Source organism: Xylocopa sonorina, chromosome 9 (genome assembly GCF_050948175.1).
Source record: "Xylocopa sonorina isolate GNS202 chromosome 9, iyXylSono1_principal, whole genome shotgun sequence".
NCBI classification, from domain to species: Eukaryota; Metazoa; Arthropoda; class Insecta; order Hymenoptera; family Apidae; genus Xylocopa; species Xylocopa sonorina.
Genome location: NC_135201.1, coordinates 5,780,403 through 5,794,684, shown reverse-complemented (window position 1 = coordinate 5,794,684; position 14,282 = coordinate 5,780,403). Strand labels below are relative to the sequence as shown.

The 14,282-nt window shown below is 43.7% G+C and overlaps 1 protein-coding gene and 1 long non-coding RNA gene across 2 annotated transcripts; one reads left to right on the top strand and one right to left on the bottom strand.

Annotated features, from left to right (window-relative positions):
* Nucleotides 1-305: 305 nt before the first annotated feature.
* On the bottom strand, nt 306-12,772 carry LOC143426961 (MOXD1 homolog 1-like). Its single transcript, XM_076900725.1, has 10 exons — nt 11,550-12,772; nt 3,886-4,038; nt 2,959-3,132; nt 2,745-2,828; nt 2,159-2,348; nt 1,803-2,068; nt 1,264-1,682; nt 975-1,174; nt 761-891; nt 306-684 (listed from the first exon to the last, which is right to left on the bottom strand). Exons 1-10 carry the CDS (start codon nt 12,534-12,536, stop codon nt 526-528), a joined length of 2,763 nt encoding a protein of 920 aa, XP_076756840.1. The 5' UTR covers nt 12,537-12,772; the 3' UTR covers nt 306-525.
* LOC143426962 (uncharacterized) lies at nt 8,118-9,120 on the top strand. Its single transcript, XR_013102229.1, has 3 exons — nt 8,118-8,222; nt 8,294-8,517; nt 8,863-9,120. It is a non-coding gene; the product is annotated as an uncharacterized LOC143426962 (long non-coding RNA).
* Nucleotides 12,773-14,282: the final 1,510 nt, after the last annotated feature.

Sequence of the window (14,282 nt, the reverse complement as noted above, 5' to 3'; positions counted from 1 at the left end):
GTGCGCTTCAAAGCAGGTTCGCAGATCGACCACGGAACAGTCTGAATCCGGTTCTCTTGTAAAACGTAACCACGTTAGATTTTAACGCTCATTTCGTACAGATCTTTGCTAACGTTTAGGTAATAATTTTCACTCAGTATAGTTTTTACAGATTGGTTTATTTTTTTTATACAAAATTCATGTGTATAAAATACAGGAAAGGCTTGTAGCGCGAACATCTTATAAATATGCGGGTGGTATATTTACATTACATTACAATGTGTATATTATATATATATATATATATATATATATATATATATATATATATATATATATCTATTTATAAATCGGACCGACAAAATTTTTCGAAAATTGTGCCGTCTCCCCTCCGCGAGGAGAGAATATGCCCGTAATTTACTCAGTTGTACATTTTCGCTCATTTTCGGCCTGTTTCGAACAGTTCCGATTCGTAAGCGAGACCAGCACAAACGCGAATTAATTTTTAATGTACAGTCGGTGAGAGTGTTCAGAAATAATTGAACATTAAGGAACGACGATCATTGTGACAATAATCGTAAGTAACGCGACATGCATGAAGTACGAGCTTCTCGATGCACTGGATAGTGTTGCTATTTCACTGCACGTTGTCTCGTTCACCTCTGGCAACGCTGTGTAGTTTGGGAATGTTTGGATATCTGCTGGCTGCAAAGGAAAAATGAATCAGCGATCGAGAAGTTTGAAACAGAGTTCATAAAGGTTCGACTGGGATTCAACTTACGAGAGCAAGCTTATCGTCCCTCTTCCTGCAGAACGTCATATGTCTACCATGATACAGACTATGCTCGATGGATCTTGCAAGAAGTTCTTCGGTCCAAGGTAGTGCCAACATGTGCTCTGATAAAGTTCGACCTGAATTGCGATAAATCACGATTAAACAGTGGAAATCAGGAACTGAAATGAATTATACAGAAATAGCCATTTGCAATATTCACCTCTGAACTCCTTAGGTTCTTCTATGATTAGTCTAGAGAACACATTATCGTTCTCGGTTTCCACTGTGTAGTCCCTCATAGCCCTTAACGCTGATTTTGCCTCTTTTATAAGATCTTCGTCGATTTCTCCGCTTGGCCTTGTAGCAGGGTAAATAGGGAGCTGTTGTTGACCAGAGTAAGGAATCGTTACAGAGTCAGCCCTGCAAAAGATAATCAATAATATTCTATAAAATGAATACACTGATAAGTTCATTTCTTGTATGCAGGTTTTTGCTGCCCAATTACTTGCCTGGTTGTCAGAAAAAGTTTCTCCAAATGGTCCATAGTGACACCTTTGAAACTGAGGACACCGAGGGTTTTGAACAAATGTTTCACTGGTGTCATACTGTAACAGGCAGCGAGTGGTGTTCTCGGATAGTGCACCACAAAGGCCAGACACATTTCTTGAGATGCGGCATATCCTCCTAAGGTAGGTTTTGTCCTGTCCAGAGTGCCGTAAATGCATTCAGCCACCAGTTCGTCTCCTGGAAGTACCTTTACTTCCTTTTCGAGCGTGTGAGACTGTTGGTACTCGAAGTCGAAATGGTTATCCTCGACTATTCTGGGCAATTCTTTGCCTTGGCGAATGTGCTTAAGACTCAGTCGTCGTCCAGCCAAATGGGAATGCAAGACTACCGATACGATATTCACACCATCCTCGGGGAACATCTGTGAAAATATTTTACAGTCTATAGAAACGGAACAAGAAATGACGAGATATTCTTTCTAATTGTTTTCACGTTTTTCAGGATGGAACAATGAGATGGACATCGAGAGAATGGTACTCACCGTATTCGTACAATGAGGAGTACAGTAACCTGCTGTAGCGTACTCCTTTTGTTTCGGAGGAATCAGGTGAAGAGGGCTCACTGCAACGCCAGCAACAAGAATTCCAGCTTCCTGTGGGCGAAGTTTCGGAGTCAAATGAAGACGAACTCCGCTGCTGTCTACCACCTTCTTCATGCTAGGATTATTATAGTGCACTTCTAGCATGTAATAAGAACCCTCGGAATGTTCTGCGATAGGAATGCCAACGTGTTCCGGAAACCATTCGCCTATAAGACACATCGTATCCATCGTATAACCATCGTGCGTTTACCACTATTATTACTTCGACAAATGTTACGTTTCTTCATGTACTCTACCTCTGCTACCGCGAGCCCAAGCTAACACTGGTTGCAAACAAGACTCCCATTCTCTAGGCATTGTCGGACTATAACAAGGCGCTCCAACGATCCTCGCGTGTTGTCCCAAGATGGGTAAAGTCGAGGCACATTCGTACAGTATTATGTGATGAACCAAGTCTTCGTTCTCCTTTTCTACCAGTGGTGTGTACTGTGAACGGAGAATTCGTTCCTGTTTAACGTTTCAACGCAACAGCAGTCGTGCGAATTCAGCGAAACCGAACACAAGGATCGGACAACGGGAGACAGTTTTGGAATACCAGATTAAACGTCTAACTGAGAAATCTCGCCGAGCAGATTCCATTGACAATCTGAGAACGTTTCGGACACGGGATGACATCATTCCGCGGCCCTTCTTTATTCTAATGACGTCCGTCGACACGGTGCCATGTCCGGCATGAATGACCGTGATTCGTGGAGTACATACGAATCAGGCCCAACCTTATGGCATTTCTCTGTACCCTCCCCTGTCGTACACGAAACTTGTCCGCGAATGCCAATACATACGTCTGTATCAAACGTGTCTCGATGAATTTCGATCACTTACCCCGATCATGTGGTGCTTCTCTTTGTGAGGCGCCTTGAAGATTTTGCACCAGTAGGTGGTATCCATGTTGTCTGAAACTGGGGGCTATGCATCAAGAGAAACACAATTAACAATAATCTTTGGTACATAGAATTAACATTCTTTACGCAAACCAAATCGGAGCCGACCGGTTTCAGGTTTACGATTAGGCTTCTTACAAGTTTATTGTACTTACCTGATTCAATTTTACATCCCAGTGTTTAACATCATGAACGTCACGAGGAGGTGCATGAGGAGCAGGTGTCTTCAGCCTTAAAGCTCTGCCGCCACGCTTGTCTGCAGGCCAAACGGCCGTGTTCAGTTCAGGATCACTCGAATGCAACACCCAGAGGACTCGGATCGTATCACCCTGCGATAATAAACAACGTCTGGTAATGATATTTGCTGAAAGTGTCGGACGTAAGAAAATAAGTTCGTCAAGAAATATTTTAATGGGCTCGACGTCATACTGGTTAGACCTGTTGGCACTCGGGAATGGGAATCGTCGAGAGCCACGCGGACAGCATGCTAAACGCCTAAATATCGCCGCGGGAATTCGGCGAAGCGAGGTCTTAGGGCCTCTTAAAGTCGCGGGGCCCCATCCCTGCCGGGCATAAATCGAGAAACAGAGGAGGCTCTCTGCGAATTCTACCGGGGCTCCTGTCTCTACGTTGTAAATCTTCCCGGCTCCTTCCAATTCCCATGCCTCGCCAGGTGGAATCGAATATCAGACAATTTGTTCCCTTGTCATTCATAATTACTCGAAGCAGAGTCACGATGTAATTCGACGCCTTTATATCTTCAATTTTATCGGTGTACCATAACGGAAATAAGAGGGAAGAAAGAAACGTCGCGTAATTAGCCAAGAAAAAAGGTCGAAAGTAAAGCCAGAAGAATATAGCTTTTTGCACTGGCCACTGATTCATACGCGCACCTAACTAATTCGTTAACAATAGTCTTATTTATTAAGAAGTATGTTAATTGTATAATATTCGTTAGATAATATTTGCCAAATCAACAAAATATCTGATAAGAATAGTTGAACTAAGACAATATTCTCTTCTGTCTGAGCATATTTGAAATGCAAAGCGTTAAATACCGTCCTTTATACTTCTAGGCTTACCGTAAGCCGATGATCCTGCGGATCGCAGGTCTGCCAGTTCCGCGAGAAGATCACGCTCGTGTGTGTTTCGTTTTGCGAGCCTCCCAGCACTTTGACATCCTGGGACGTGTCCGTGACCAGGGCCGCTTCTGGTCCTTCGATCCCATGCGAGTCCTGAAATGAAACAAAAAGCAATAGATAAAACCATGGACGCACACAGGGTGAACGAACGCACGAGACGTGCCGGAGGGGACCTCGAAACACGCTGATTCCTCCTCTTAACGAGATCGAAAAGTTTATCAGGTCAAGCGAGCGCCAGGTGTATGTTTTCGACGACGCACCGAAACTTTCCGTCAGGCTCGATTCGTTCCTCTCCGCTTCTTCTGTACTTTCTCCTTTTCCATCCGCCAAAAATTGTTTCAGGTCGCTCGATTTGGCAAAATTTACGCAAGGGATTCGGTCTTGAAATCTCACGTTCACCGTAATATGTCAATCTGCGATAACGACTAGTTTGTATCTGGTTTGGAATCTGATGAGGAAGAGGAAGGATTTTGTCAACGAGTTTTACCAGGCGTGTAATGAATTTATCAATGATTGTACTACATTATTGGCAATATATGAAAGATAAATAATGAAGATACGTTGAAACGTTCTTTCACCAAAGGAAAAGGGAGCACCGTCAGGCCGTGACATTCAGAAGGGTTGCTGCAGGCGTTTGGGTCCGTTGGGTCCGTTGGATCCTGATTATCGTTGGGCGCTAAACATCGCAAGAGGCCGAAGGGAAGTTCTCTTCCTGCTAGTAATGAATCGAAATAATTGGCCGACCATCGTCACGCTCGGTGCGTATTTTGTAACGAGCACGTGCAAAGAGGAAACGGTAATAAGCTGGCGCATGTCGCGAAACAAAAAATAAATTATAAATCGGGAGGATCAGAACCAACGGAGATACGAAAGATTGCTAGACCGATAGTCGTGCAGTTATTAAATGATTATTGAACAGATCTAACGTTTCCATTTCATAAAGTGATGTTTTCAGGTTCTTGGCGAAAATGGACTAAAATATTTGTTCAAATTGTGATGAACAAGAAAAATGTTGAGTAACCTGCACGGTAAAATAATTGTGCACTCGTCGATGTCCTAGAATTTCAAAGGATGCAGAATCTTAGCCGGTTCTCGCATCGAGACCTTCGACACTACCTTCGCCTAAACGGAGAACTGGTTTCTAGCGAAAATATAGCGAAGAATTTATCGGCGAGGAATCGTTGATTACAGCGCGAGTAAACGTGCGTAACGATCCTCGTTTAATTAGGATCGCTGGTAATCCGCCGGTTCGGGTGGAGTTCTTGTGTGTTCTCACGGAGTTCGCGGGGGTTTTCTCATGGCACCCGGATATTCTCATCGTCGCAGGGCTAATTAGCACGTCCCTGGCATTGCTGGATGGTGATTAAAAAAAAGTCGCGGATCGTACGGCCATTTCTTGAACCGACACGGAGATCGACTCATCGTGGCAAACCGTTCCGATTGCTCTGTAATTTATACATTGGTATCGTCGAAGAACGAGCAGGAAAACCGTTTTCTATTTTCCAATGTCGACCACGTTTAACACGGAGAACGCCTTGGTGATCGATCACGAGAAATTACACGAATGATCATAGAAGCCTGCGTGGATGCCTGGTTTCTGTAACTGAGTCACGAAGCTGACAACAGGGAAGCTACTCGGTTCTCTCTCGTCCTCCTTTCAGGAACAGGTTTCTCTGGACTTTTGCAAGCAACAAATGCACGCGAGCGGTACGGATCGTCTTGACTAGTAGAGACCACGGCGGAATGTGACGAGGCGGAGGAAATTTGTGAAAAGTCCATTGGCAATGTTCGATATTACCTGGACGAAACCAGTCGGCGACGCATGGGAAAAGAGGCACACGTGCGTGGATGCAGAAAATTAATTCGACGGATGTGACGTCATGGATCGGTACTCGCGTTTCCTGTGGGAGTCTTCCGAGAAACCTGTACGTTGAGAGAGAGTGAGAGTGAGAGAGAGAGAGAGAGAAACCCTTGCTTTATTTCTTCCAATGAACATTCATTAAAACGATGTTGCTCTGTACAGGGTACGGTGGAATTAACGACGGACCTAGAGAAATATTCGTAACCCCGGCATCGTCTACCGGCACGTACTGTCTTGAGAAATAGTTTCCGATCTATATGTATACGCGTCGCAAAAAAGGAACGGTTCTCTTTGTGAACTCGGAGGATCGTGTCGGTTCCCATGGGCCCAGAGTTCCGAAGAAAAAGAGAGAAATTCTCTCATGAGGCGCCACTAGGAGGACGATGCTTGCCAGGTGTTTTGAAGGTAGAGCGTCCTCTTGCTTTCCCTTTCCCTCTTCCTTCAGGGACCATTTCGGCTGTATTCCTTTCCCTTTTTTTCTCCTCGTCCCTCTCCCGCCGCTTAATCTTTCTTTCTACCCTCTACGCTTGTCTCCCTCGAACTTTTTCTTGTCTCGCTTCAACACTTTGTCCGGAGACTCGACTACTTGGCCCCTCTGCCCCTCTTTCTCTCTCTCTCTTTCTCCGTTCTTTTTCTTCTTCTCCGAGATTCTCCACCTTCATTCTCGCTTGGTCTCGGGCTACCTCTCCTTTTTCTATAGTGGCTCTCCTTTTTACCACCTGGCAGAACAGCAGCTGGTAGCGCAAAGAGATCCCTCGAAGGGGATAAAAAGGCCTTCTATCGTCCTAAGGGAACACCAATGTACCATCTACCGTTCTCTAAACAGCCTCGATCAAATAGTCCGTAGTCGGAACGAGCCGTCTATGTATTTTCTAATCGTTGAGAAAACGTTTGTACAGTCTGACGGCGCGTGTCCTTCGTTAATGTCTTTCACGGAACAAATAATTTCCTCGAACGTTCAGGCAGGAAGTATTCACCCTTCACTATTTTAAGAAGTCGCAGGAGACGAGAATGTTTAAGGATTCAAGCGTCGCCAAGGAATTCGAACAATTTCCAATTAGGTTTTCCAGAAATGTTGGCCCAGAGTATGTCCTCGTAAAGTACAGCCGGTTTTCAACGTGTCACTGTACCGTGCCGATCCGGTTCTCACGTGTCTCGCCAGGTACTGAGAAGGATTACGCTCAATTACGCTCACCGAGTCGTTAAGGTTGGTTTTACGAGTGTATGCAGAATAGTAATTGACGAATTAAAACATAGTGGAGTACGATCAAGTCAACGTTCGCATTTTCGACTTCTCCTTTCTTTGGAACTCTTCCTTCTCTTTGAAACGAGCTTGTCCGATTTGTTTAGTAATCTTAACGACAGGGGCGTTTTAGATCCTTCAATCGTCCAGCCTTATCTCTGCTTCTCTTCTACGTCTTATCAATGGTCTCGCTTTCGTTCCTCTCATTTTTCTCGCGCGATAGAAGTTGTTTCAGGAATTAGTTCCCACGAACCAGTTTTGCGCTCGTTTAACTACTATCAATGCCAAATCGTGTTAATAAAATTATTTTTTCTTACAGCAGTAGTTTATCAATTTGTATCCAAATTGTAATTGGTGTCATTGATAACGGCCTCTCCTATTTTTTCAGAGTACCTTTTAATTACCCACGGAAGAAGCTTCATCGTGTTGAACAAAGTAGTCACTGTTGGAGGATTAACAGTACACTTGTGATAAAGTGTGAAAGGAGGCCAATACAATGAAAACGTATGCATCGCGAACTATTACATTAATCATAATCCGTGAATCGTTCTACCCTTTTAATCCCACGATTTGGGGGGATGAAGAGAACAATAGCTCCAGATGAAGTGATAAAACCATTCGAAAGAGCCATAAGAAGAAATAAAAGGAACATTTTATTATGCATGCAGAATGTTAGACAAATTATTGATATTGCAAAGGCATCAACACGCCCTTTCTGCCTTTAGAGGAAGTTGTTTTCTTTCCTTTTATAGTACATTCAGTAATAAACTGGGTAACAGTGATTAAATAGACTTTCTATAAGTCGCAGGATGTTTAATGAATAAAAATTGGTGGGCATAAAGTGTAAGACAACTAGTGTGGCAAAACATAATGTGGAAAATAATAAGAAAAAAGAGTAATATACGTTCGTCTATGTACCACGTGGCTCATTTGTCGGGTCACGAGAAGAACGTATCGTGGGTTACCAGCATTTCAGATTCACTTTGCAAAACGTGCTTCCCTGTCTGTAATAAATTATGATTGTAATCGTCGAATGTACGCATCCTGTACGCTTACGGCGAACAACTTAGCGGTTGCTGAATTTTCTGAACCTCTCTTGCTGTTGGAGCCAACCTCGCTGTAATGTTCATTACATGTGCAAAGGTTTCATCAGAATTTGAAACAAGTTTGATGGTGGTCCCTTGCAATTTACACAATACATTTTCTAATCCTTTTTTGTAACTGGTTTTTTAATACATTTTTAGAGTGGAGAAAGAGGGAGGGAAAGAGAAAGAGTACGCAGAGTATCACGTGTCAGCCAATTCATTGGAGTCCGGGACCACTTTTCATCTTTCTTCGCAACGATGTTCAAAGATTCGCGTAGCCTCCTCCCGCCAATGTCTGGAGGCCTTGACTGGACCCCTTGGAACCAACTCCCTGGACACAACATACCGACGCCGAGAGGGACCTTCTCCCTTCCTTCGCACAGGTCCGTGGTCCCTATCCTCTCGTGTATTCGTCACACATTCAGTCACGCAACGTCTCGCACACGTTTCCCTTCGTTTTGCGTGTAGCACATACGTGTATACGTGCATCTGTGTCCGCGTCGCACACACGCGTCGCTGTACCGCTGCCTGGGGCATTATTACCCTGCAGGCTGCTCGCGAATTCGAATTTACACAGGGCAGGTTTTGTAGCCCCTGCACGGAAGACACTTATATCCGAATGTGTAACAGAGTAAACGACTCAACGACCCGTGACAAATTGTGAAATCTCAGGTCGACGTGTTTTATCAAATGTCATTCATTTCTTTAATTCGATTCTGGTCTTTCAGGATTCCCACCGAAATTCGTCGAGTCATGGATTCGAGAACCGATCTCGTCGATGGATCTCAAATTCGTCAAGGCAGAAAAGACGAGAGAAGGTGAATCGAAGAGAGGCAGAACAGAAAAGGCCTTGCTGCCCTCCCTGGACGTAAATTTATCACGGCTTTATCTCGACCGCTGGAACGACGTTCGTTAATTCTCCACCGGCCGTTCAGACACTGCTCTTCTCCCACCTGCGTTCTTCGGTTACGTTCTGATCGTTTCTTTCTTTTTTTTCCACTCTAACCCTTCGTCTTCGCGGATAAGTATCCGGTAAATCGAGACGAAAAATCACGGCTTAGATTTCAACCTCTACTAGTTTGTATTCGTCTATTAAACCGCGAAAGGGCTATGGCGCGTCGGTTCTTCAAATTTCCCTTCATTTTCAGTTCGTATGTCGTGAGTGTTGGATGATTTCGTAAGAAGTAAGTTCTCACTACAGAAACGACGATGTAAGCTCTGGCCGGAGGGAACATAAATTTAATTAAGATTAGGAATTCAGAGAAACCATAGAGAAGGAGAGAAAGGGAGAAAGAGAGAGCGGGACCGATAACCAGTTCCTCTTAATCCTTCCTACCGTTGAATAGGATCTCCGACGTTCACTTTAATCTCAATACTTCCTCGTGAAGTTTCCTCTCGCGATACGTAGTTATCTTCGCGGTTAAATATGTGTTTTTTTCAATGTGAAGATACAAGAGTGTTCTCATGAATAGGCAAAAGGGCCACAAAGTGGCTCTGAAAATCCTACGAGTCTACTCCTTCTTTAACACCACTATTATGCATCGTGAACAGAGAACAAAATTGGCTCGAATCTCCCATGACGCGTTAATTAAACGAGCCTCATTAATACAGATCGTGCGAGTGAAACCGAACTACGACTGGGGGATCCCTTTCGAAAAGGATTTGGTCATGCGATAGAAGGGGGTCCAATACCTTAACTCGCGATACCCCCTTTGTTTTCTTCTTTTTCTTCTCATCCTTCTTTTAGCTTCGCAGGTCCTTCAGAATGCTGTTTCGACCTCCCTTTCTGCCCCAGCCACCTTCTTAATCTTCCTTTAATTCCCTGGCTTTTCGTTTCTTCAGCTCTTTTTCTACCTTGGTTTCTTTTGGTTCTTCTCTTCTTCTCTTCTTCTGCTTCTTCTTCTCTTTCTTCTTCTTCTTCTTCTTCATCATCATCGTCGTTGTTGTCGTCGTCTTTGTTGTTCTTCCGCAGGCTTTTTGTATTCTTCAGATCCCCCTTTTCTCACTGCCGTCTCCTCTTTACCAGCTCGTCGATAGATCTTCAACTGTCTCAAACCAAGGAAAGAATCGCGAAAAACTTGCCAGCCCATTAAATCTTCGTCGCTGTTTCAAATGCAGGGACGCGTTCGCGAGATTGCGTTCATAGTAACCATTCCACGTCAAAGCGCACAAGAATTACTGATCATAGTTATCGGTTTCTTTCGAACCTGCAGAATTTGTTGATAACTGTCGTATAAACTGTCCACTAACTATAGCGTATATTATACGTTAATAGTTATGTACAATCTTTTACAAATCTAACGTTAAACATTTTGAAAGCTAACATTTTAACCAGTATGTTCCATAGGGCCACTGGCACTTGCTACGAGTTTGAAAGAAACAGATAATCGCGATTGTAGTTCTGCACGTTACAACTTGGAATGGCTTGTGTAGGTGCGTCGTGGAATGACGTCTTTCACCCACCCTTTCTTCCTCGTTTTCTATCAGTTGCGTAACCGTTACAGTGCCACAGGCAGTCTCAGAAATCCGGTCCAAAAGTGCGAAATGAGCGGATTGCACATCTTTCCAAACGATATAATAATACATGAGCACCGGCAATTGAACCGTGGAGAGTAATTAAGTAGAGTGATAGCTATCGAGGCGTTGATTACACAGAGATTCATCTCATGAGAAGGGTGGAAACACCGGGCATAAACTCGATGGTTAAGAGGCAGAGAAATACAGTTAAGTAAAAATACAAATTGCGATAATTGAACTCCTAGTTTCGAAACTGTATGTTAATGACTACTGTCGCTTTCAAAGTAATCTCCTTACGCATCTACACGCTTAATTAGACGGTGTTCCCATTTCTGGAACACTGTTAAATTTTTTGTCACTAGAATTGTCGTTTTTCTAATGCATTCTTTAATTCTGTAGAGCCCCATAAATCTCAAGGAGCAAAAACGGAACAGTCGATTGATCATCGTAACTCGATGCAGAGGTAGATTTTGGCACGGAACACGAATACAGCGTTGTGCGAAGCCAAAAGTAAAATGGTTAATTGATTCGAGGAGAATTGATCGCGGACGCAGCCGAAGCAAAAATAAAAACGTACATAAGACTCGAGAAATCGCGGATCGCATTGAGATACGAAGGAAACGAGTTCTTCCCACGCGATTAGCGTCGATGGTAAGCAGACTTTCCAGTTACATGCTCGATTATTCTCACGCATCCTAATCACCTCTTTGCTATGCTAATTGATGATTAACACACGGTCGCACGATGCAGGTCAATAAAGCGGAGAGTTGCAGAAGAGATTAGCGAACTGATTTCTCCGAAGATCGGAGCTCTCGGGACTATCGGGGGCCATCGAATACCTTTGGCGAACCAGTCCCTCATCGATCATCCGATGATTGAGATCGAACGGAGGACTTACCAGCAGATTGGCGATGTGCGTCTGATCGTCGACCCAGGCCAACAGAATATCAGCACCCTTCATGTGGTTCTTCTCGTTGAACCCGATGCCGACGTATCCTAAGGTCTTGGCGGTGACCTTGAAGGTGACCATCTCCTCGTCAGAAGGATCCCACTCGAGGACAACTTCGCCGTCGTCGTCCAACTTTTCACGTCTGGTGAATTTCGGTTCTTTCGCGCTTCTTTTCGGCCTGTTGTCCACAATTTCGTCGAGATCGACGTGCCTCGATCCACGAAAAAGCTTGGCTAATTTGTCAAGCGGTGGAACGTACTTCTTGGGTACACGATCTCGTGATTTCGGGGCCCTCTTCAATACAGGATCGGGAAAGTAGTTCGAACCCATAGAATCCGGCTCACCGATGATCTCGAATTGCGAATTACCCTCTATCTCATCGTCATCTTGAGAATCCACCATTTTAGTGGTCTCTTCCCGAGACTCAGCCATTGGATCTTCAATTTCAATTGTCTGCCTGTCGAACGACGTTGTATCGTTGAGCTTCGAAGACTCCTCGTTCGAAAGCTCGACATCGAACGCATCCATACCTTCGTTAATCTCCAACACTGTCATCGTTGTTTCTTCGGGCTCTCTGATAGCAAGGATCCGTGTCACATTGTTCACCAGCTCGTGTTGGTCCAGGTCCAGATTTTCTTCCCTCGAATTAGGAAAGTCCAAACCATCCTCCTTGTATGGGATCTTCCGCTTGGCCTTCCATTGCGCGTACCACTCTTTATCAACGTCCAACCGCTGTTTCTTGAACGTACCAACTCTTAAAAATGGTTCTTCTCGTACGCCTCTCTTTATCCTGGACGTAATATCTTTCGGATGATGCCTGTTTCTGTAGGCTAAAGTTCTCATGGTCTCGTCCATATGCTGCACGTACAGGTCCAATAAATCGCACCTGGCCATCCAGCAGATGCTCAACATCACGATTAGCCTAAGTATCAGCATCTTCTTTTTCTACTTCGCTCGCTTGTCTCTGCGCGAACCTTCATACGATCGCTGGATCTACGTTCTCCACTAGTTCCTCAACAGCCTTCGAGCCATACAGGTTTCCGTCTCGTTACAATTGATTTACAATTGCTCCACACAGAGCAGACATGGATCATAATAATGAAATGTTCACGAGAATAGAGTCCTGTATGTCAGAATCGTATTTAAGTTCAACCAGTTTTATTTTAAAAAAGGTAAAAAGCTTCTTTTTTTTCTTCCTGTTAGTGTCAACGTTACACACACTTTTATATAAATGCAACAACAGCTAACTAGTGTCTATTTCTTTTACAGAATGCCACACTGAGTACGTTTCTCGAAGCACGAGACACAGGAACGTTTCTTTCTTACATGTTACACGGACGACAGTTGTGCCGGGACTAATTTAAGCACGCGGCTGCTGTTGCCCCTGCAGATGCTTGCAGCTGCTTACCTGCGCCGGTTCCCTTCCCTGGGCCCCTTATTCAGGTCCGTACCGCATCATTCTGGCCCCCCTTTTACAATTTCACAGCACACAGGACGTCAACGCTTCCACATCGAAGTTCCATCTACAACCTCCTTCTCCACCTCGACGTTTATTGCGAAGAACATCTGGAAAATAGATGGTTAAACAATGATACATTAGAATGTAACAACTTGTGCACATAGACTGATGGTCGTATGTAAAATGCGTTTCCACAGTTAGCCTAAGGAGACGCTGCGAAGTTGATAAACGAGAGGTAGTTTTCTTTTGAAGAGTACCTACTAGTTAGAGGAAGGAAGGGAAAATTGCCGCACATCGTTAATATTCCTCTTCTACAGATATTTCTGGCTGACTAAACAATTTGCAGTTAGGCAACAATCGTAAATGAAACGTGGCAGTTAACAAAATCAAATGTATTGTAATTTCCATAGCTTTTGGTTTAGGACAGAAGTCGATAGCATCGACAGTGGATATCGCGAAGATTTATTAACGTTAGGCTTCTTTCCGTCTAGGGTGATTCCCTCCGCGACGAGGAGAAAGGAAACGGAAAGATCGCGATGGAAAGGACTGGTACTGCTTCCTGCGGAAGCCTTTTTTCTGAAACCGGAGACGTATTTATCAGTAATGGTGGTGGTGGTGTTCCAGAAAGAAACCGAGGGGCTGCGAAAACAACTGCGGCAGATGTGAACTCTTGGCACGCGCCCTTCTGTTTCACAGTGGTGCTCACTTTATTTTAGACCAGGGAGAAACGTTCAGCAGATTTCAGATTTTAACTTTTAGAATTTAATTTTAATCCTAACACGTAAAGAACAGTCATTTGTACAATTGTCTGTAATGTTAATGTTTTGCTTTAATTTGTTATATCTACTTAATATGGTATTTCCTTGAAAAAGTTTTAATCAGAAAACTAAAAGATTTGCAATGTTATGTCATAAAAAAAGAAAAATCTGTGCTTTAAAGAGTTATACATTTTACATACATTCACGTTAGATGAATGTTAAGCTACGTTTATATTCTAAAGTTAAAGATACGGAAGTTCAACACTTAAACTTTTGAAGATAAAACAGCTTCGTAAATAGATTTAAATGGCTTTAAATAGCGTTACGAATTAAATTACAATGTAGTTGCAAATGTCAATTAAACATAATTGCTTCGTTTACTAACGACCGCTTGAAGTGCATTATCATTTGCTAAGCGTCCGCACGCGCGTTCGGAAGCCAACTGTATCGAGTTACTTCCTGTGA